Source organism: Oncorhynchus mykiss, chromosome 19, assembly GCF_057628025.1.
Source record: "Oncorhynchus mykiss isolate SJ-2025 chromosome 19, ASM5762802v1, whole genome shotgun sequence".
NCBI classification, from domain to species: domain Eukaryota; kingdom Metazoa; phylum Chordata; class Actinopteri; order Salmoniformes; family Salmonidae; genus Oncorhynchus; species Oncorhynchus mykiss.
Window position 1 is genome coordinate 14,701,694 of NC_143040.1, and position 23,307 is coordinate 14,725,000.

The window sequence follows — 23,307 nt, forward strand, 5'->3', positions numbered from 1 at the left end:
TCCTTAGTCGAGATGCGGATACCTCCCAGCTGCATAGGCTCAGCTCCCGAGCCGGCAGAGGAAGATGGTAGTGATGCGGAGAGGGGGGCAACGGAGAACGCGAGCTCCTTTCCACGAGCTCGGTGACGAAGATCAACCCGTCGCTCAATGCGAATAGCGAGTTCAATCAAGGAATCCACGCTGGAAGGAACCTCCCGGGAGAGAATCTCATCCTTTACCTCTGCGCGGAGACCCTCCAGAAGACGAGCGAGCAAAGCCGGCTCGTTCCAGCCACTGGAGGCAGCAAGAGTGCGAAACTCAATAGAGTAGTCTGTTATGGATCGATTGCCTTGACATAGGGAAGCCAGGGCCCTGGAAGCCTCCTCCCCAAAAACAGATCGATCAAAAACCCGTATCATCTCCTCCTTAAAGTCCTGATACTGGTTAGTACACTCAGCCCTTGCCTCCCAGATTGCCGTGCCCCACTCACGAGCCCGTCCAGTAAGGAGAGATATGACGTAGGCGACACGAGCAGTGCTCCTGGCGTAAGTGTTGGGCTGGAGAGAAAACACAATATCACACTGGGTGAGGAACGAGCGGCATTCAGTGGGCTCCCCAGAGTAACACGGCGGGTTATTGATTCTGGGCTCCGGAGATTCGAAAGCCCTGGAAGTGGCCGGTGGATCGAGGCGGAGATGGTGAACCTGTTCTGTGAGGTTGGAGACTTGGGTGGCCAGGGTCTCAACGGCATGTCGAGCAGCAGACAATTCCTGCTCGTGTCTGCCTAGCATCGCTCCCTGGATCTCGACGGCTGAGTGGAGAGGATCCGAAGTCGCTGGGTCCATTCTTGGTCGGATTCTTCTGTTACGGTGAGTGAATGAGGACCCAAAAGCGAACTAACTTAAACAGAGCTTCTTTAATAACCAAACATAGGTAGGCTCAGATAGACCGGCAGATTCCAACAGGACAGGACAAGGTTACAGCAAACATGACGATAGTCTGGCTCAGGCATGAAACACAACAAACAAGAATCCGACAAGGACAGGAACAAAAACAGAGAGAGATATAGGGGACTAATCAGAGGGAAAAAGGGAACAGGTGGGAAACGGGGTGACGAGGTAGTCAGGAGGAGACAAGGAACAGCTGGGGGAAAGCGGGGGAGAAAAGGTAACCTAATACGACCAGCAGAGGGAGACAGGGTGAAAGGAAAGGACAGAAAGACACAACATGACAATACATGACAGAAACGAACAACCCACGATTCCCCACATGGCAGCTTGTTGTCATTGTTGCTCGCTATCTGACCCTTCAGAATCATCATTTCATCACCATCATTCATCATTTCCGTGACGTTTTCAGACAACCCATCTATAGGAAATTGAGTAGTGCACTTTAAAGGGAATACAGATGTAGGATCTTAATTTGATCACACTGTTGCAGGAGAACTGAAGGAAATGTTAAACTTGTAGTGTATTGTAGTGTTTCCACTTTGAAATGTCCGACTTGATTTTCCCGTACGGAAAATGTATCAACCCCTACAAAAATGGCCATTAACTATAATCCACATAATAAGTCACATTTCCTGTTGCTGCAGGATTATTTTCCTGCTGTAACAAACTGGCTCAAATGAAGATCCTACCTCTGTAGGGTGCCATTTAGGACCCAGTCTTTAAACAACATTCCTCAGCTGTGCCCCTCCGAGGAGCCGTCTGGCTAAGTGTGTCTGGTCCCTCTGAAGCTAAAGCCACAGAAACTCCCACAATCCCCTCTCATCCCCTCTTATCTCTCTATCAGATCGTCTTGTTTATGTTGGGCCACATGGGCTGCTTACGGGAGATGTCACCCATCCACAAAACACTGGGAAAGGAGGCCATTTTGGCTCTGCTCGTCTCCCACCGGTCCTGACGCAAGCGAGAGGGATCTTAACTTCAAAGTGAACGGAATGCACTCTCTGTAGTGTGTGTGTGTGTGTGTGAAGTGTGGGAAAGCACAAGGCGACAAAACAACTCCTGAACATGCTTGGAGGTTGATGTTTTAATGTCATATTATACTGTAAGAGAAATATTTTTTTTTCTTCAAATATGATTTCTATGACCTCTCAATTCAGTATTGATAACAAGTACAACACACGTGGGCTGTGTCTAAATGCCCGTACCTGCGTTATAAATAGTAGGCACTTTGGGTATGTGAAAATAGAACATTTTATAGTGTATGAAATGTTCCAAGTTTTCAATGCCAGGATGTCATACTCATTTTGGCTTTTAACTAGTAGAATTCGCTGCATGCTGTTGAGAGAGATACGTGTCTTTTCAGACCGGCGTGTGTTTGACAACAGCTGATATTCACCTGATAATGAGATAAGGGGAGGCGCTACCAAAATAAACCAATGGAGGGAAACAACACGGTTGCGCATTAGATCTCAGTATAGGTGAGTCTAGTATGTTGATACGTGTCGCTTACTGCATTCGTTTTCACTAAACAGAACATTATAAATAGTATGTAGTATTAGTACACAGTATGTAGCTCTAGTAAGTAGTAGGCAAGACAGATTTATGATCTATTCTTGGTGTATAATTCTTTGTAAAGACATGTTCAATAGCATAACAGAAACTCAATAAAACAGACATTGTTGTTTGACTTGGGGGGAGAGGTACTGTTGGGAGAGGCTGGTCCTGTCGCTTGCTGTGGGGGAAATTAGCTAGAACACATACATGCACGACACACACACACACACACGCACACACGCACACACACACACACACGCACACGCTCACACACACACACACACACACACACACACACACACACACACACACACACACACACACACACACACACACACACGCACACACACACACACACGCACACGCTCACACACACACACACACACACACGCACACACACACACACACGCACACGCTCACACACACACACACACACACACACGCACACGCTCACACACACACACACACACACACACACACACACACACACACACACATGTATGACACATACATACAATCACAAATATAGTCTCTCTCCCTCTTGTTTGCTCTTACCAGCTGAGCTGACTTCTCCACATCTCCTTTCCTCCCCTTCTTCTCATTTTTCTTCCTGAAGATCTCCTGCAGCTAGAGCGGAGAGGAGAGGAGAGGAGAGGAGAGGAGAGGAGAGGAGAGGAGAGGAGAGGAGAGGAGAGGAGAGGAGAGAGAGGAGAGGAGAGGAGAGGAGAGCACAGAGATGATGTGTGAGATCAACAGTGTGCAGCAGTTATCTTCTTGACACATAAAACTGTTAAATGCATTATTCAAATTCAATTCTTTATTTATTAAGCGAGCAGTAAGGGTAACTCACCACTAGGAACTCCCTCTTGTCAACCATCTGGTTTCCGTCGGCGTCGAACATGTTGAAGGCGATCTTGAAGCCTGCGTGGGGCTCTGAGGAAGAGGAGGAGGTATGAAGATGACTAATCTCCACACCGTAGGGCCTGAATGGACTACTAGATGTCTAGAAAGATGAGTGACCTCAACACCACAGGGACTGGACTCAAGTCATTATGTGTTCTGCGATCAGTGTATCCAGATGATGGCAAGATCTGTTGTGTGGTCTGTTTTGCTCAAACACATCAATGTAATTTGACACAGTTGTCTGTGTTATCACTGTTACCATCCCACATATCTCACTACGTCACTACTGTTGAAATGATATCCATGAATGAATCTTTACCCAAAGGTCACTGGTTTGAATCCCTGAGCGGACTAGGTGAAACATCTGTAGATGTGCCCTTGAGCGAGGCACTTAACCTTAACTGCCCCTTTAAGTCGCTCTGGATAAGAGCATCTGCTAAATGACTACAATGTACATGCATACCTGTTGATCTTTCTCTCTCATCTTGGCAAGTGCTATGTCAATATTACTCCAGCGCTGGGTTACCACGCAAAGTGTGTGTAGCAGCGATGACTGAGATGCCTCATTGCCTCGTTAGACCCTCAGTGAGCAACAACAGCAGAGCAGCACCTCAGATTTATCTGCACAGACTGTCAACGCCAGTTTTAAGCCTACGTCCCAAATAGCATCCTATTCCCTATGTAGTGCACCACTTTTTTCCCAGGGCCATGGACAGAAGTAGTGCACTATATAGCGAATTGGGTGCCATTTGGGACGCAGACAAAGCAATATATGCCTCCAAGTGTGTTTTTATTGTAACAATGTTGATGAAGGCCTATATGATGAATACCTACATTTATAGGAGTTGAAATGTTGGGAGCAGATGTGTGTTGAGTCTTCATTTACAAAATAATATCTTTCATTGTCACATATACTGGATAGCTACAGTGAAATGTGTTGTTTTACAGGGTGGTGCAAAGCCCCTGGAGCATGTTAGGGTAAAGTGCCTTGCTCAAGGGCACATCAACAGATTTTTCACAGTCGGCTCGGGTATTCGAACGAGCAACCTTTCGGTTATTGGCTCAATGCTCTAACCGCTAGGCTACCTGCTAAGCACCTGTCTCAAAGCCACTCAATGTTGTCGTAACACATGCTTTATCTTATATTGTCTTAAACTTCTTATGGCTGGGGGGCAGTGTTGAGTAGCTTGGATGAATAAGTTGCCCAAAGTAAACGGCCTGCTCCTCAGTCTCAGTTGCTAATATATGCATATTATTATTAGTATTGGATAGAAAACACTCTAAAGTTCCCATTGAAATCCCCTTGAGATATTAATGATGTTGCACTTCCTAGGGCTTCCACTAGATGTCAACCGTCTATAGAAATTTGAATGAGACTTCTACTGTGTTGTGGGACTGAATGAGAGCAGAATCTATCAGGTGACTGGCAGTCAACCATTTTCTGATCACGCGCATTCCTCATGGTATCCACTTGCGTTCCATTGCTCATCAAGACACAAAGGAATACTCCGGTTGGAACTTTATTGAAGCTATATGTTAACATTCTAATGATTGATTCTGTACTTAGTTTGAAATGTTTCTTCGACCTGTAATATAACTTTTTGAAGTTTTTGTCCCAGAATGAGCGTTTGGATATGTATACCGAACGCGCTAACAAAAGGAGGCATTTGGACATAAATAACGGACATTATCACACAAAACAAACTAACTAACAACTAATGTTTTATCTTATCTTATCTTAACTCATGTTTTATCTTATCTTAACTTGTGTTTTATCTAATCCTGTCTTAACTCATGTTTTATCTTATATTGTCTTAACTCATGATTTATCTTATCTGAACTTTATATGGCTGCAGAGGCAGTATTGAGTCGCTTGGATGAAAAGGTGCCCATTGTAAACGGCCAGTTCCTCAGTCTCAGTTGCTAATATATGCATATTATTAGTAGTATTGGATAGAAAACACTCAAAAATTTCCAAAACTGTCAAAATATTGTCTGTGAGTATAACAGAACTGATATTGCAGGCGAAACCCTGAGGAAAATCAAAACAGGAAGTGGTGTCTTTTTTGAAAACTCCATGTTCCATAGCCTCCCTTTGCTCCATTTAAAGGGATATGAACCAGATTCCTTTTCCTTTCGCTTCCTCAAGGTATCAACAGTCTTCAGACATAGTTTCAGGCTTTTATTTTGAAAAATGAGCCAGAACGATAACATCGCGTCAAGTGGTCACGAGTTTTGCTCGCGCAACAGAGTTTGGATAGGTATTTGCGGTTGATATATTATCGATTATATATTTTAAAAACAACCAGAGGATTGATTATAAAAAACGTTTGACATGTTTCTGTGGACATTATGGAAACTATTTGGAATTTTAGTCTGCGTTGTCGTGACCGCTCTTTCCTGTGGATTTCTGAACATAACGCGACAAACAAACTGAGGTATTTTGGATCTAAAACTAATCTTTATGGAACAAAAGGAACATTTGTTGTGTAACTGGGAGTCTCGGGAGTGAAAACATCCGAAGATCATCAAAGGTAAACGATTAATTTGATTGCTTTTCTGATTTTCGTGACCGAGCTACCTGATGCTAAGTGTAGTTAATGTTTCATCGTGCGATCGATAAACTTACACAAACACTTGGATTGCTTTCGCTGTAAAGCATAATTTCAAAATCTGACACAACAGGTGGATTAACAAAAGGCTAAACTGTGTTTTCCTATATTGCATTTGTGATTTCATGAATATAAATATTTATAGTAATATTCATGTTTTATCTTATCTTAACTTGTGTTTTATCTTATCTTAACTCGTGTTTTATCTTATCTTGTCTTAACTAATGTTTTAACTTATCTTGTCTTAACTAATGTTTTAACTTATCTTGTCTTAACTCGTGTTTTATCTTATCTTGTCTTAACTCGTGTCTTAACTTATCTTGTCTTAACTCATGTTTTATCTTATCTTATCTTAACTCGTGTTTTATCTTATCTTGTCTTAACTCATGTTTTATCTTATCTTAACTTGTGTTTTATCTTATCTTGTCTTGACTCGTGTTATATCTTACCTTGTCTTAACTCGTGTTTTAACTTATCTTGTCTTAACTCATGTTTTATCTTATCTTATCTTAACTCGTGTTTTATCTTATCTTGTCTTAACTCATGTTTTATCTTATCTTAACTTGTGTTTTATCTTATCTTGTCTTGACTCGTGTTTTATCTTATCTTGTCTTAACTCATGTTTTATCTTAACTCGTGTTTTATCTTATCTTGTCTTAACTCAGGACCTTCTGTGTCTTGGCAGCTTCGTCAGGTTAAGTGTAGATTTGACCACCTACCGTAGTGTAAGGTACAGGAGATTTTGGTATTTTTTCAGGGACTGGAGATCTTGGGTGGGCCGCCCATGTCTGGGACATACTGTAAACTTTAACAGACCAACGCTGGCCTTTAGTAATGATTTGTGTTTAATGTAAGCAGAGGGCACCACCAGCCCCTCTTCATGAGAGAGAGAGAGAGGTAGGGCAGAGAGTAGAACACAGAGAGAGAAAGAGAGTGAGAGAGAGGAAAAAGAAAGAGATAGAAAGAGTATGTGATAGAGAGAAAGAGAGGGAGCGGAAGGGAGAGAAAGAGAGAGAGTGTAGAGCGTAGAGAGACTCACTTGTCAGAATGCAGAGCAGAAAGAGATACTCGGTGTAAGCGATGATGCCTGGAAAGAAAAAGAGAAGAAGGAACATCAAAGGACAGTTGACAATATTCATTCTGTTAATGTACAATAAAGCACTCTCTCTCTCCCTCTCTCTCTCCTTCTCGCTCTCCTTCACCAACTCTCAAACAGCTGGTCGGGGTCCTGATTTTTTTCTTTCAAACTCCGGGACACTAGAGGCGGCTTGGCTGAAGGCCAGATTAAAATGTTTACTGATTGTTCAAAGACGGGCCTCCTCTAGATAAATGGAAGGGTAGAACAGACCTTCCCCTCCTCCCCTCTTCTCCCGGAGAGGAGTAGAGAAGGAGTAATCCCCTTTTCATGCAGATAACATCTAAAAATGTAAAAAGGTGCCTTTGAGTTGAGCCGCAGGCGGTGTTTTGGCCACACTAGAGCTGCGGGTGTTTTTACACTGCAAGTGAGCGGTGCTGAGACCCAAGACCTAGAACACTGGGTGGTAGAACACACACACACACGCACACACGCACACACACACACACACACACACACACACACACACACACACACACACACACACACACACACACACACACACACACAAACATGTACACCCCCAATGCAGCATACACACACGGTGGGGGGGAGGGGGGTGGAAAGAGATCCCAACCAGCCGTGTTGTGTTTGGAGAGGCAAGGTGTAAAGCGTTGAGGGGATGGCCAGCCTGAGGGTGTGGTCCATTTAGGATGATGTCCCCTCTGCTCCTCTTTGTTGGGGCCAGGGGAAACACAGGCATGGCCCAGTGAGATGGAGGACCGCTGCTGTGGTCTAGGTGCTGGAAGGGGAGTGTGTGTATGCTCATGTTTCTCTATGTGTGTGTGTGTGTGTGTGTGTGTGTGTGTGTGTGCTCATGTTTCTCTACATGTGAGTGTTGGTCTGTTACACGGCGGCTGAAAGCATTCCCTCTTCCACCAGGTTTTTGTTTGTAGAGGAAGACAGTAGCCTGTCTGTCCACTGATAGTTCAGGGTGACTGCACTGAGTGTTACGGGAGAGAGACTCCCTGCTTCAGGAAGGGGAGAGGAGGGGAACATGATACCTCAGCTTAGTGGAGCTACCCCTGCTCCCTGCCCTGGACCTCACACTAGGGTTGGATGCTCCTTGTCCCAGGCTTACTCAAATACTCAATACAGCTAATAACAACTTTGGCAGTAGGTGATTTGCTTGGCTTGTCTCCCACGAGGAGAGGCCAACTCAATAAAGTGTTTGAACTGCAACTATCTGCTGTCTTTATTCTACTAGTTTAACCTCCTATTGTTTTTCAAAATGTGTACATTTTAATGTTTAGTCATTTATCAGACACTCTTATCCAGAGCCTCTTACAGTAGTGACCTCATACATTTGACTGTTTAGTCATTTCTCAGACGAGGAGACCAAGGAGCAGCCTGATGAGAATACATTCCTCTTTATTAAAGGAAGAGCACTAAAACAAGCAAAACAACAAAAATTGTTTAGCAACTAATACATAGACAATAACCCACAGATAAACCAAGGAATATGGATACGTAAATATGGTTCCCAATCAGAGACAACGATAAACAGCTGCCTCTAATTGAGAACCAATCTAGGCAACCATAGACATACATTTACCTAGACAAACCAAAACCCCATAGATGTACAAAAACCCCTAGACAAGACAAAAAACTAAACAAACCACCCTTGTCACACCCTGACCAAACCAAATAATCAAGAAAACAAAGATACAGTGCCTTACGAAAGTATTCGGCCCCCTTGAACTTTGCGACCTTTTGCCACATTTCAGGCTTCAAACATAAAGATATAAAACTGTATTTTTTGTGAAGAATCAAAAACAAGTGGGACACAATCATGAAGTGGATCGACATTTATTGGATATTTCAAACTTTTTTAACAAAAAACTATCAAAAACTGAAAAATTGGGCGTGCAAAATTATTCAGCCCCTTTACTTTCAGTGCAGCAAACTCTCTCCAGAAGTTCAGTGAGGATCTCTGAATGATCCAATGTTGACCTAAATGACTAATGATGATAAATACAATCCACCTGTGTGTAATCAAGTCTCCGTATAAATGCACCTGCACTGTGATAGTCTCAGAGGTCCGTTAAAAGCGCAGAGAGCATCATGAAGAACAAGGAACACACCAGGCAGGTCCGAGATACTGTTGTGAAGAAGTTTAAAGCCGGATTTGGATACAAAAAGATTTCCCAAGCTTTAAACATCCCAAGGAGCACTGTGCAAGCGATAATATTGAAATGGAAGTGGAGTATCAGACCACTTCAAATCTACCAAAACCTGGCCGTCCCTCTAAACTTTCAGCTCATACAAGGAGAAGACTGGTCAGAGATGCAGCCAAGAGGCCCATGATCACTCTGGATGAACTGCAGAGATCTACAGCTGAGGTGGGAGACTCTGTCCATAGGACAACAATCAGTCGTATATTGCACAAATCTGGCCTTTATGGAAGAGTGGCAAGAAGAAAGCCATTTCTTAAAGATATCCATAAAAAGTGTCGGTTAAAGTTTGCCACAAGCCACCTGGGAGACACACCAAACATGTGGAAGAAGGTGCTCTGGTCAGATGAAACCAAAATTGAACTTTTTGGCAACAATGCAAAACGTTATGTTTGGCGTAAAAGCAACACAGCTGAACACACCATCCCCACTGTCAAACATGGTGGTGGCAGCATCATGGTTTGGGCCTGCTTTTCTTCAGCAGGGACAGGGAAGATGGTTAAAATTGATGGGAAGATGGATGGAGCCAAATACAGGACCATTCTGGAAGAAAAACTGATGGAGTCTGCAAAAGACCTGAGACTGGGATGGAGATTTGTCTTCCAACAAGACAATGATCCAAAACATAAAGCAAAATCTACAATGGAATGGTTCAAAAATAAACATATCCAGGTGTTAGAATGGCCAAGTCAAAGTCCAGACCTGAATCCAATCGAGAATCTGTGGAAAGAACTGAAAACTGCTGTTCACAAATGCTCTCCATCCAACCTCACTAAGCTCGAGCTGTTTTGCAAGGAGGAATGGGAAAAAATTTCAGTCTCTCGATGTGCAAAACTGATAGAGACATACCCCAAGCGACTTACAGCTGTAATCGCAGCAAAAGGTGGCGCTACAAAGTATTAACTTAAGGGGGCTGAATAATTTTGCACGCCCAATTTTTCAGTTTTTGATTTGTTAAAAAAGTTTGAAATATCCAATAAATGTCGTTCCACTTCATGATTGTGTCCCACTTGTTGTTGATTCTTCACAAAAAATACAGTTTTATATCTTTATGTTTGAAGCCTGAAATGTGGCAAAAGGTCGCAAAGTTCAAGGGGGCCGAATACTTTCGCAAGGCACTGTAACTTTGATAATCAAGAAAACAAAGATAACCCCCCCCCCCCCCAAAGGTGAGGACTCCCGGCCGCAAACCTAAACCTATATGGGAGGGTCTGGGTGGGCATCTAACGGTGGCGGCTTTGGTTCTGGATGCCGCCTCCCTTCTTTACACTGAGGGCTGGGGACCCTCAATAGAGACCCCGGGCTGGGGACCGTCGCTGGAGACCCCGAGCTGGGGACCGTCGTGGGAGTTCCGGACTGTGGCCCGTCGTGGGAGGTTCTGGACTGTGGCCCGTCGTGGGAGGTTCTGGTCTGTGGCCCGTCGTTGGAGGTTCCGTTCTGTGAACTGTCGCCGGACGGTCTGGACTGGGTACTGTCGCCAGACGGTCTGGACTGGGTACTGTCGCCGGACGGTCTGGACTGGGTACTGTCACCGGACGGTCTGGACTGGGTACTGTCGCCGGACGGTCTGGACTGGGTACTGTCGCCGGACGGTCTGGACTGGGTACTGTCGCCAGACGGTCTGGACTGGGTACTGTCGCCAGACGCTCTGGACTGGGTACTGTCGCCAGATGCTCTGGACTGGGTACTGTCGCCAGACGCTATGGACTGCCGAGGCGCACTATAGGCCTGTTGCATGATGCCGGCACTGGTGGTACCGGGCTGGGGACACGCACCTCAGGGCGAGTGCGAGGAGCAGGAACAGGGAGTACTGGACCCTGGAGGCGCACGGGAAGCCTGGTGCTTGGTGTTGGCAATGGTGGTACTGGGCTGGTGATACGCACCTCAGGGCGAGTGCGGGGAGTAGGCACAGGATGTACTGGAGCTGACACAACCCGTCCTGGCTGGATGTTTATTTTCGCCCTGCAAATGCAGGGCGCTGGCACAGAACGCACTGGGCTGAGCCGGCGCAGGATATCCTGGTCCAAGGAGGTATACTGGAGACCAGGAGTGCTGAGCCGGCACCCTCCTTCCTGGCTGGATGCCCATTCTAGCCCGGCCAATGCTAGGAGCTGGAGTAGAACGCACCGGGCTAGAATAGTGCACTGGAGACACCATGCGTTCCACCGCATAACACGGTGCCTGACCAGTAACACGATCCCCACAGTAAGCACGAGGAGTTGGCTCAGGTCTCCTACATGACTCAGCCAATCTCCTCGTGTGCCCCCCTCCCCCAAAAATATTGGGTGCTAACCGTGTACCCGTTCCTCCATTCTCCTGTATCCCTCCTCGCACTGTTCCATTGAATCCCAGGCGGGCTCTGGCACTCTCCCTGGATCGATCGACCACCTCTCAATCTCCTCCCAGGTTGTCACCCACTCATCCTTCTCCCGGGTCCATTCTTCCACCAAGCGCTGTTCCTCCCTTTCACACTGCTTGGTCCTGGTGTGGTGGGTTATTCTGTCACGTTCGTTGTAACGAGGAGACCAAGGAGCAGCGTGATGAAAATACATTCCTCTTTATTAAAGGAAGAGCACTAAAACAAACTAACAAAACGACCGTGAAGATATAAACACTGGTGCTGCCACAGGCAACTAATACATAGACAATAACCCACAGATAAACCAAGGAATATGGCTACCTAAATATGGTTCCCAATCAGAGACAACGATAAACAGCTGCCTCTAATTGAGAACCAATCTAGGCAACCATAGACATACATTTACCTAGACAAACCAAAACCCCATAGATGTACAAAAACCCCTAGACAAGACAAAAACCAAACAAACCACCCTTGTCACACCCTGACCAAACCAAATAATCAAGAAAACAAAGATAACTTTGATAATCAAGAAAACAAAGATAACTAAGGTCAGGGCGTGACACTTACAGTAGTGACCTCGTACATTTGACTGTTTAGTCATTTATCAGACACTCTTATCCAGAGCCTCTTACAGTAGTGACCTCATACATTTGACTGTTTAGTCATTTATCAGACACTCTTATCCAGAGCCTCTTACAGTAGTGACCTCATACATTTTTCGTACTCCTCTTTTTTTCCCCGCATCCTTGTTTTTTCTGTCAATGTCACAAGTCTGGGAAAACAAAGAACACCTTACCAGATGAACGCTTGTAATCTGAGTGTTTTTTCACAACTTCATCCAGGAGTTTTCCCAGACCTCATGATCTGATCAACAAACCGGGCCTGATAATATGGTATCATCTTGTATATTACATTCTGATAATATGGTATCATCTTGTATATGACATTCTGATAATATGGTTTCATCTTGTATATTGCATTCTGATAAAATGGTATCATCTTGTATATTACATTCTGATAATATGGTATCATCTTGTATATTACATTCTGATAATATGGTATCATCTTGTATATTACATTCTGATAATAGGGTATCATCTTGTATATTGCATTCTGATAATATGGTATCATCTTGTATATTACATTCTGATAAAATGGTATCATCTTGTATATTACATTCTGATAATATGGTATCATCTTGTATATGACATTCTGATAATATGGTATCATCTTGTATATTACATTCTGATAATATGGTATCATCTTGTATATTACATTCTGATAATATGGTATCATCTTGTATATGACATTCTGATAATATGGTATCATCTTGTATATGACATTCTGATAATATGGTATCATCTTGTATATTACATTCTGATAATATGGTATCATCTTGTATATTACATTCTGATAATATGGTATCATCTTGTATATTACATTCTGATAATATGGTATCATCTTGTATATTACATTCTGATAATATGGTATCATCTCGTATATTACATTCTGATAATATGGTATCATCTTGTATATTACATTCTGATAATATGGTATCATCTTGTATATTACATTCTGATAATATGGTATCATCTTGTATATTACATTCTGATAATATGGTATCATCTCGTATATTACATTACACTTTGATCAGCAGTCCCATATTGAAAAGGTTTTGTTTCCTATATGCCTATTGGAAGTGGAAGGCCAACTTAACTATCCCACTTTGAAAGCCTACTTTCTCTGACGAGTTTGCACTGTGCACTACAGTGAGAGAGAGAGAGAGCATCACTGGATTCCAGACGCGAGTCACCAATACCGCACGCACCCACTCTCTCTCTCTCTCTCTCTCTCTCTCTCTCTCTCTCTCTCTCTCTCTCTCTCTCTCTCTCTCTCTCTCTCTCTCTTCTTGACATGACAACCCAAATAAAATGTGCAGGGACAACACACAGAAACATTCCAGAGTCTGCCGCCCAGCACCGACTCATGCGCACAGCAAACGGTAATCCGACGCCATTCCGGGGATTGAAACTGTCCTCGGCCGTCACCGAGTGCCAAAGGAAGCGTGTCCCGACATCACCGAGAACAAACACAACAGAGACGTGTCTCCACGTTGTCTTCCTCCTCAACCACACCTTTGCTCCCGGATCACTTCATTCTTTCTCTCCTTTTATCTCCTTCCCTCTTTCCTCTCATTTCCTCTCCTTTCCTTTCCTCCTTTCCCTGTTTTTTTTGGTGGGGCTGTGCTGATGTTAACTGGCAAGATAAAAAAGAGTGGTGTGGGGGTGAGGTGTGTGTATGTGTGGGGGTGAGGTGTGTGTATGTGTGGGGGTGAGGTGTGTGTGTATGTGTAGGGGTGAGGTGTGTGTATGTGTTAGGGTGAGGTGTGTGTATGTGTGGGGGTGAGGTGTGTGTGTATGTGTAGGGGTGAGGTGTGTGTATGTGTGGGGGTGAGGTGTGTGTATGTGTGGGGGTGAGGTGTGTGTATGTGTTAGGTTGAGGTGTGTGTATGTGTGGGGGTGAGGTGTGTGTATGTGTGGGGGTGAGGTGTGTGTATGTGTGGGGGTGAGGTGTGTGTGTATGTGTAGGGGTGAGGTGTGTGTATGTGTGGGGGTGAGGTGTGTGTATGTGTGGGGGTGAGGTGTGTGTATGTGTGGGGGTGAGGTGTGTGTATGTGTGGGGGTGAGGTGTGTGTATGTGTTAGGGTGAGGTGTGTGTATGTGTGGGGGTGAGGTGTGTGTATGTGTTAGGGTGAGGTGTGTGTATGTGTGGGGGTGAGGTGTGTGTGTATGTGTAGGGGTGAGGTGTGTGTATGTGTAGGGGTGAGGTGTGTGTATGTGTAGGGGTGAGGTGTGTGTATGTGTAGGGGTGAGGTGTGTGTGTATGTGTAGGGGTGAGGTGTGTGTGTATGTGTAGGGGTGAGGTGTGTGTGTATGTGTAGGGGTGAGGTGTGTGTGTATGTGTAGGGTGTGATGTGTGGGGGTGAGGTGTGTGTGTATGTGTAGGGGTGAGGTGTGTGTATGTGTTAGGGTGAGGTGTGTGTATGTGTAGGGGTGAGGTGTGTGTATGTGTAGGGTGAGGTGTGTGTATGTGTGGGGGTGAGGTGTGTGTATGTGTGTGGGTGAGGTGTGTGTATGTGTGGGGGTGAGGTGTGTGTATGTGGGGGGTGAGTGTGTGTATGTGTGGGGGTGAGGTGTGTGTATGTGTGGGTGGGAGGTGTGTGTGGGTGTGTGTTGTGGGGGGAGGTGTGTGTGTGTATGTGTGGGGGTGAGTGTGGGGGTGTGTGGGGTGTGTGTGAGGTGGTGGAGGTGTGGTGTGGGGGTTGTTAGGGTGAGGTGTGTGTATGTGTGGGGGTGAGGTGTGTGTATGTGTGGGGGTGAGGTGTGTGTATGTGTTAGGGTGAGGTGTGTGTATGTGTGGGGGTGAGGTGTGTGTATGTGTAGGGGTGAGGTGTGTGTATGTGTAGGGGTGAGGTGTGTGTATGTGTGGGGGTGAGGTGTGTGTATGTGTAGGGGTGAGGTGTGTGTATGTGTAGGGGTGAGGTGTGTGTATGTGTGGGGGTGAGGTGTGTGTATGTGTGGGGGTGAGGTGTGTGTATGTGTGGGGGTGAGGTGTGAGTGTATGTGTAGGGGTGAGGTGTGTGTATGTGTTAGGGTGAGGTGTGTGTATGTTTGGGGGTGAGGTGTGTGTGTATGTGTAGGGGTGAGGTGTGTGTATGTGTGGGGGTGAGGGTGTGTGTATGTGGGGGTGAGGTGTGTGTATGTGTTAGGTTGAGGTGTGTGTATGTGTGGGGGTGAGGTGTGTGTATGTGTGGGGGTGAGTGTGTGTATGTGTGGGGGTGAGGTGTGTGTGTATGTGTAGGGGTGAGGTGTGGTGTGTGTAGTGGGGGGTGAGGTGTGTGTATGTGTGGGGGTGAGGTGTGTGTATGTGTGGTGGTGAGGTGTGTGTATGTGTGGGGGTGAGGTGTGTGTATGTGTTAGGGTGAGGTGTGTGTATGTGTGGGGGTGAGGTGTGTGTATGTGTTAGGGTGAGGTGTGTGTATGTGTGGGGGTGAGGTGTGTGTGTATGTGTAGGGGTGAGGTGTGTGTATGTGTAGGGGTGAGGTGTGTGTATGTGTAGGGGTGAGGTGTGTGTATGTGTAGGGGTGAGGTGTGTGTGTATGTGTAGGGGTGAGGTGTGTGTGTATGTGTAGGGGTGAGGTGTGTGTGTATGTGTAGGGGTGAGGTGTGTGTATGTGTAGGGGTGAGGTGTGTGTGTATGTGTGGGGGTGAGGTGTGTGTGTATGTGTAGGGGTGAGGTGTGTGTATGTGTGGGGGTGAGGTGTGTGTATGTGTGGGGGTGAGGTGTGGTGTATGTGTTAGGGTGAGGTGTGTGTATGTGTGGGGGTGAGGTGTGTGTATGTGTGGGGGTGAGGTGTGTGTATGTGTGGGGGTGAGGTGTGTGTGTATGTGTAGGGGTGAGGTGGTGTTATGTGTGGGGGTGAGGTGTGTGTATGTGTGGGGGTGAGGTGTGTGTATGTGTTAGGGTGAGGTGTGTGTATGTGTGGGGGTGAGGTGTGTGTATGTGTGGGGGTGAGGTGTGTGTATGTGTTAGGGTGAGGTGTGTGTATGTGTGGGGGTGAGGTGTGTGTATGTGTAGGGGTGAGGTGTGTGTATGTGTAGGGGTGAGGTGTGTGTATGTGTGGGGGTGAGGTGTGTGTATGTGTAGGGGTGGTGGTGTGTGTATGTGTAGGGGTGAGGTGTGTGTATGTGTGGGGGTGAGGTGTGTGTATGTGTAGGGGTGAGTGTGTGTATGTGTAGGGGTGAGGTGTGTGTATGTGTAGGGGTGAGGTGTGTGTATGTGTATGTGTGGGGGTGAGGTGTGTGTATGTGTGGGGGTGAGGTGTGTGTATGTGTAGGGGTGAGGTGTGTGTATCTGTGGGGGTGAGGTGTGTGTATGTGTGGGGGTGAGGTGTGTGTATGTGTGGGGGTGAGGTGTGTGTATGTGTGGGGGTGAGGTATGTGTATGTGTAGGGGTGAGGTGTGTGTATGTGTGGGGGTGAGGTGTGTGTATGTGTAGGGGTGAGGTGTGTGTATGTGTGGGGGTGAGGTGTGTGTATGTGTGGGGGTGAGGTGTGTGTATGTGTGGGGGTGAGGTATGTGTGGGGGGTGAGGTGTGAGGTGTGTGTATGTGTGGGGGTGAGGTGTGTGTATGTGTGGGGGTGAGGTGTGAGGTGTGTGTATGCGTGTATGTGTAGGGGTGAGGTGTGTGTGTATGTGTAGGGGTGAGGTGTGTGTATGTGTAGGGGTGAGGTGTGTGTATGTGTGGGGGTGAGGTGTGTGTATGTGTGGGGGTGTGAGGTATGTGTGGGGGTGAGGTGTGAGGTGTGTGTATGTGTGGGGGTGAGGTGTGTGTATGTGTGGGGGTGAGGTGTGTGTATGTGTGGGGTGAGGTGTGTGTATGTGTTAGGGTGAGGTGTGTGTATGTGGTGTGTGTATGTGTGGGGGTGAGGTGTGTGTATGTGTGGGGGTGAGGTGTGTGTGTATGTGTAGGGGTGAGGTGTGTGTATGTGTGGGGGTGAGGTGTGTGTATGTGTGGGGGTGAGGTGTGTGTATGTGTTAGGGTGAGGTGTGTGTATGTGTGGGGGTGAGGTGTGTGTATGTGTGGGGGTGAGGTGTGTGTATGTGTTAGGGTGAGGTGTGTGTATGTGTGGGGGTGAGGTGTGTGTATGTGTAGGGGTGAGGTGTGTGTATGTGTAGGGGTGAGGTGTGTGTATGTGTGGAGGTGAGGTGTGTGTATGTGTAGGGGTGAGGTGTGTGTATGTGTAGGGGTGAGGTGTGTGTATGTGTGGGGGTGAGGTGTGTGTATGTGTAGGGGTGAGGTGTGTGTATGTGTATGTGTGGGGGTGAGGTGTGTGTATGTGTGGGGGTGAGGTGTGTGTATGTGTAGGGGTGAGGTGTGTGTATGTATGGGGGTGAGGTGTGTGTATGTGTGGGGGTGAGGTGTGTGTATGTGTGGGGGTGAGGTGTGTGTATGTGTGGGGGTGAGGTGTGTGTATGTGTGGGGGTGAGGTGTGTGTATGTGTGGGGGTGAGGTATGTGTATGTGTAGGGGTGAGGTGTGTGTATGTTGTGGGGTGAGGTGTGTGTATGTGTAGGGGTGAGGTGTGTGTATGTGTGGGGGTGAGGTGTGTGTATGTGTGGGGGTGAGGTGTGTGTATGTGTGGGGGTGAGGTGTGTGTATGTGTTAGGGTGAGGTATGTGTGGGGGTGAGGTGTGAGGTGTGTGTATGTGTGGGGGTGAGTTGTGTGTAGTGTGGGGGTGAGGTGTGAGGTGTGTGTATGGTGTATGTGTAGGGGTGAGGTGAGGTGTGTGTGTATGTGTAGGGGTGAGGTGTGTGTATGTGTAGGGGTGAGGTGTGTGTATGTGTGGGGGTGAGGTGTGTGTATGTGTGGGGGTGAGGTGTGAGGTGTGTGTATGCGTGTATGTGTAGGGGTGAGGTGTGTGTGTATGTGTAGGGGTGAGGTGTGTGTATGTGTAGGGGTGAGGTGTGTGTATGTGTGGGGTGAGGTGTGTGTATGTGTGGGGGTGAGGTGTGTGTATGTGTGGGGGTGAGGTATGTGTGGGGGTTAGGTGTGAGGTCTGTGTATGTGTGGGGGTGAGGTGTGTGTATGTGTGGGGGTGAGGTGTGAGGTGTGTGTATGCGTGTATGTGTAGGGGTGAGGTGTGTGTGTATGTGTAGGGTGAGGTGTGTGTATGTGTAGGGGAGGTGTGTGTATGTGTGGGGGTGAGGTGTGTGTATGTGTGGGGGTGAGGTGTGAGGTGTGTGTATGCGTGTATGTGTAGGGGTGAGGTGTGTGTGTATGTGTAGGGGTGAGGTGTGTGTATGTGTAGGGGTGAGGTGTGTGTATGTGTGGGGGTGAGGTGTGTGTATGTGTGGGGGTGAGGTGTGTGTATGTGTGGGGGTGAGGTATGTGTGGGGGTGAGGTGTGAGGTCTGTGTATGTGTGGGGGTGAGGTGTGTGTATGTGTGGGGGTGAGGTGTGAGGTGTGTGTATGCGTGTATGTGTAGGGGTGAGGTGTGTGTGTATGTGTAGGGGTGAGGTGTGTGTATGTGTAGGGGTGAGGTGTGTGTATGTGTGGGGGTGAGGTGTGTGTATGTGTGTGTGGGGGTGAGGTGTGTGTATGTGTGGGGGTGAGGTGTGTGTATGTGTGTATGTGTAGGGGTGAGGTGTGTATGTGTGGGGGTGAGGTGTGTGTATGTGTGGGGGTGAGGTGTGTGTATGTGTGGGGGTGAGGTGTGTGTATGTGTTGGGGTGAGGTGTGTGTATGTGTGGGGGTGAGGTGTGTGTATGTGTGGGGGTGAGGTGTGTGTATGTGTGGGGGTGAGGTGTGTGTATGTGTGGGGGTGAGGTGTGTGTATGTGTGGGGGTGAGGTGTGTGTATGTGTGGGGGTGAGGTGTGTGTATGTGTGGGGGAGTATGTGCACGGGGAGCCTCCCTAAAGCAACAGGAAGAGGGAAGGACAAGAAAACATTTCCACGTCTCTACTCTGGAGCCCAGGTGTGACCTTCTCAGGGACACCAGGGTGTTACTGTGTGTGTATGTGAGGGTGTAAGTGTGTATGAGTCTGTGTGAGTGTGTAGTCTTGGCAGAGGCCTCACCAACTTTCTCCCTGCCATTCATAGAAATACCAACACTAGACCCAGCCAGTATGAAAATATGCTGTAGCTTGGAGACAGGCCCAACTTCCTCACTAGTGTTTTCCTAATACACTCCTACATCCCATTCCCAACACATCTAGTGTCAGACACATCTAGTGTCATACACGTCTAGTGTACTAGTCTACCATACTTACAACATCCTCTCCTCTCCCCTACTCACCCCTCCTCCCTGTCCTCTTCTCTCTCCTCCTCTCCCCTCCTCCCTGTCCTGTCCTGTCCTCTCCCCTCCCCTCCCCTCCTCTCCTCTCCTCTCCTCTCCTCTCCTCTCCTCTCTTCTCTTCTCTTCTCTCTCTCCTCTCCCTTCCTCTCCTCGCCTCGCCTCTCCTCCTTCCTTCCTTCCTTCCTTCCTTCCTTCCTTCCTTCCTTCCTTCCTTCCTTCCTTCCTTCCTTCCTTCCTTCCTTCCTTCCTTCCTTCCTTCCTCCCTCCCTCTCATCTCCCCTCCTCTCCTCTCCTCTCCTCTCCTCTCCTCTCCTCTCCTCCCTCTCCTCTCCTCTCCTCTCCTCTCCTCTCCTCTCCTCTCCTCTCCTCTCCTCCCCTCCCCTCTCCTCTCCTCTCCTCTCCTCTCCTCTCATCCCTCTCCTCTCCTCTCGTCGCCTCTCCTCCCTCCCACTCCTCTCCTCCCTCCCTCCCTCCCTCCCTCCCTCCCTCCCTCCCTCCCTCCCTCCCTCTCCTCTCCTCTCCTCCCTTTACCCCTCTCTCTCTCCTCTCCTCCCTTTACTCCTCTCTCTCTCCTCTCCTCCCTCTAACCCTCTCTCCTCTCCTTCCCTCCTCTCCTTCCCCCATCTACCCTCTCTGGCTTCCGGAACCCCTCGCTTCCGGTGACAGTTCCCAGTCCAGAGATTCTGGTGACAGTTCCCAGTCCAGAGGTTCCGGCGACATTTCACAGTCCGGAACCTCCAACGACGGTCCACAGTCCGGAACCTCCAATGACGGTCCACAGTCCGGAACCTCCAACGACGGTCCACAGTCCGGAACCTCCAACGACGGTCCACAGTCCGGAACCTCCAATGACGGTCCACAGTCCGGAACCTCCTGAGACGGTCCACGGTCCGGAACCTCCTGAGACGGTCTGCGGTCCGGAACCTCCTGAGACGGTCTGCAGTCCGGAGCCTCCAGCGATGGTCTGCGGTCCAGAGCCTCCAGCGAAGGTCGGCGGTTCGGAACCTCCAGTGACGGTCTGCGGTCCGGAGCCTCCAGCGAAGGTCTGCGGTCCGGAACCTCCAGCGACGGTCTGCGGTCCGGAGCCTCCAGCGACGGTCTGCGGCCCAGAGCCTCCAGCGACGGTCATCAAACCAGAGCCTCCAGCAGGGGTTCTCAGTCCAGAGCCTACCGCGACGATCTACGGTCTAGAGCCTCCAGCGACGGTCATCAAACCAGAGCCTCCAGCAGGGGTTCTCAGTCCAGAGCCTACCGCGACGATCTACCGTCCGGAGCCTCCAGCGACGGTCATCAAACCAGAGCCTCCAGCAGGGGTTCTCAGTCCAGAGCCTACCGCGACGATCTACGGTCCGGAGCCTCCAGCGACGGTCATCAAACCAGAGCCTCCAGCAGGGGTTCTCAATCCAGAGCCTACCGCGACGATCTACGGTCCGGAGCCTCCAGCGACGGTCATCAAACCAGAGCCTCCAGCAGGGGTTCTCAGTCCAGAGCCTACCGCGACGATCTACGGTCCGGAGCCTCCAGCGACGGTCCACGCACCAGAGCCGCCTTGGATAAAGACATATCTGCGAGCGGAGTGGGTACTTCGCCCCGCACCGTAGCTGCCCCCGACGGTAGATGCCCACTGTCACGCCCTGACCTTAGAGAGCTGTTCATTCTCTATGTTAGTTGGGGCGTGATAGTGACTAGGGTGGGTCTTCTAGGTGAATTGTACTTCTGTGGTGGCCTGATATGGTTCCCAATCAAAGGCAGCTGTTTATCATTGTCTCTGATTGGGGATTATATTTAGGTAGCCATTTCCTTAATTGTGATTTGTGAGATCTTATCTACAGTTAGTTGCCTGTGTGCACACCAGTAGCTTCACATTTCGTTTGTGCTTTATTGTTTTGTTTGTTTATTAAAATATGTGGAACCCTACGCACGCTGCGCCTTGGTCTACTCCTTTCAACGAACGTGACAGGAGGAGAGGAGAAAGAGAGGGGTAGAGGGAGGAGAGGAGAGAGAGAGGGGTAGTGGGAAGAGAGAGAGAGGGATAAAGGGAGGAGAGGAGAGAGGGGGGTAGAGGGAGGAGAGGAGAAAGAGAGGTAGAGTTAGGAGAGGAGAGAGAGAGGGGTAGAGGGAGGAGAGGAGAGAGAGGGGTAGAGGAAGGAGAAGAAAGAGAGAGGGGTAAGGGAGGAAGGGGAGAGAGAGAGGGGTAAGGGAGGAGAGGAGAGAGAGGTGTAGAGGGAGGAGAGGTACATAATTGAGAGAGGTTTATATTTAGCTTCCTGGTTGGGGAAGGCAGTACGGCATGCTGCTGAGCGTGTTATAATTATCACCGTGGGGAATCAACAGCCATGTGATTCCACTGTTACGTACTCCACAAGCAATTGCTTTAATTGCGACCGGGTCCCTGCCTCTCTCTCGAACAGTATCCATCTCTCTCCCTCTCGTACAGTATGTCTCTCTCTCTCTCTGTGGTACAGTACACGTCTTATTAATGTATGTGATTCATTTTCACTGTTTCAATTTTTATGTTGGAGAGGATGGATGGAGGGCAGAAGGCTCTGCTGTCGGAAGATAGCTGCTGCATGTTTCTAGAGGAATGGAGGAGAGGGTGAAGAGGAGAAGAGAGAGGAGGAGAAGAGAGGAGGGGCGGGGAGGGGAGGGAAAGCATTGGATGGAGCAAAGAGAGGGAAATGAAAGGGGAAGAACGAAAGGGGGAGGAAAACAGAGAAGAGGAAGGATAAAGAAAGAGAGGGTGACAAGGAAAAGAGGAGAGGGAACTGAGGGGAGAGGTGGAGAAGAGAAGAGGGTGAGAAGAGAGGAAAGTATAGGATGAGAGGATGGCATGGGAAGAGCAGAGAGAGTGATTCTATTTTTAGGGTTTACCAGGGCGACCGTAAGGTGACCACAGGGGGGACCGGCCCCGGCTTAGAGGAACCACACTGTGACCAGAGCCTGTACAGCTAGACACACCGCAACACTATCACTGTCATATAGCCTGTAGCATTATGACATCATGTAGCACTGTCACAGTCACACAGCCTGTAGCATTATGACAGCATGTAGCACTGTCACTGTCATACATCCTGTAGCATTATGACATCATGTAGCACTGTCTCTGTCATACAGCCTATAGCATTATGACATCATGTAGTTCTGTCACTGTCATACAGCCTGAACTAAATACACCAAGACACACTGCACCACTTTCACTGTAGATATGACAGGACTGTAGCTATGACAGGACTGTAGCTATGACAGGACTGTAGCTATTACTGGTCTGTAGCTATGACAGGACTGTAGATATGACTGGTCTGTAGCTATTACTGGTCTGAGCCATGACAGGACTGTAGCTATGACTGGTCTGTAGCTATTACTGGTCTGTAGCTATGACTGGACTGTAGCTATGACAGGACTGTAGCTATGACTGGTCTGTAGCTATGACAGGACTGTAGCTATGACTGGTCTGTAGCTATTACTGGTCTGTAGCTATGACAGGACTGTAGCTATGACTGGTCTGTAGCTATGACAGGACTGTAGCTATGACTGGTCTGTTGCTATTACTGGTCTGTAGCTATGACTGGACTGTAGCTATGACAGGACTGTAGCTATGACAGGTCTGTAGCTATGACTGGTCTGTAGCTATTACAGGTCTGTAGCTATGACTGGTCTGTAGCTATTACTGGTCTGTAGCTATGACTGGACTGTAGCTATGACAGGACTGTAGCTATGATAGGTATGTAGCTATGACTGGACTGTAGCTATGACAGGTCTGTAGCTATGACTGGTCTGTA

The 23,307-nt window shown here is 48.0% G+C and overlaps 2 protein-coding genes across 4 annotated transcripts in view; one reads left to right on the forward strand and one right to left on the reverse strand.

The window, feature by feature from the left end:
* LOC110534793 (calcium uptake protein 3, mitochondrial) overlaps nucleotides 1–23,307 on the reverse strand; it is a 54,498-nt gene that overhangs the window by 25,314 nt on the left and 5,877 nt on the right. For all 3 annotated transcript variants that reach the window (XM_090210220.1, XM_090210219.1, XM_090210218.1), the window contains exons 5-7: nucleotides 7,038–7,085; nucleotides 3,334–3,416; nucleotides 3,039–3,110 (exon numbers count right to left, since the gene is read on the reverse strand). In XM_090210220.1, coding sequence (XP_090066346.1) covers nucleotides 3,039–3,110; nucleotides 3,334–3,416; nucleotides 7,038–7,085 — 203 coding nt within the window. The remainder of the gene's footprint in view (nucleotides 1–3,038; nucleotides 3,111–3,333; nucleotides 3,417–7,037; nucleotides 7,086–23,307) is intronic.
* On the forward strand, nucleotides 19,269–21,225 carry LOC149975090 (uncharacterized). The gene is made up of 3 exons (XM_090211771.1): nucleotides 19,269–19,278; nucleotides 20,222–20,463; nucleotides 20,572–21,225. The coding sequence occupies exons 1-3, from the start codon at nucleotides 19,269–19,271 to the stop codon at nucleotides 21,127–21,129; spliced, it is 810 nt and encodes a 269-aa protein (XP_090067897.1). The 3' UTR covers nucleotides 21,130–21,225.

Excerpts from the sequence above, each read along its gene's own strand:
- LOC149975090 (XM_090211771.1), top strand. Across the intron at positions 20,464-20,571 it reads GTCCGGAACCTCCTGAGACG|GTCTGCGGTCCGGAACCTCC; the intron begins GTCTGCAGTCCG and ends CCTCCAGCGAAG.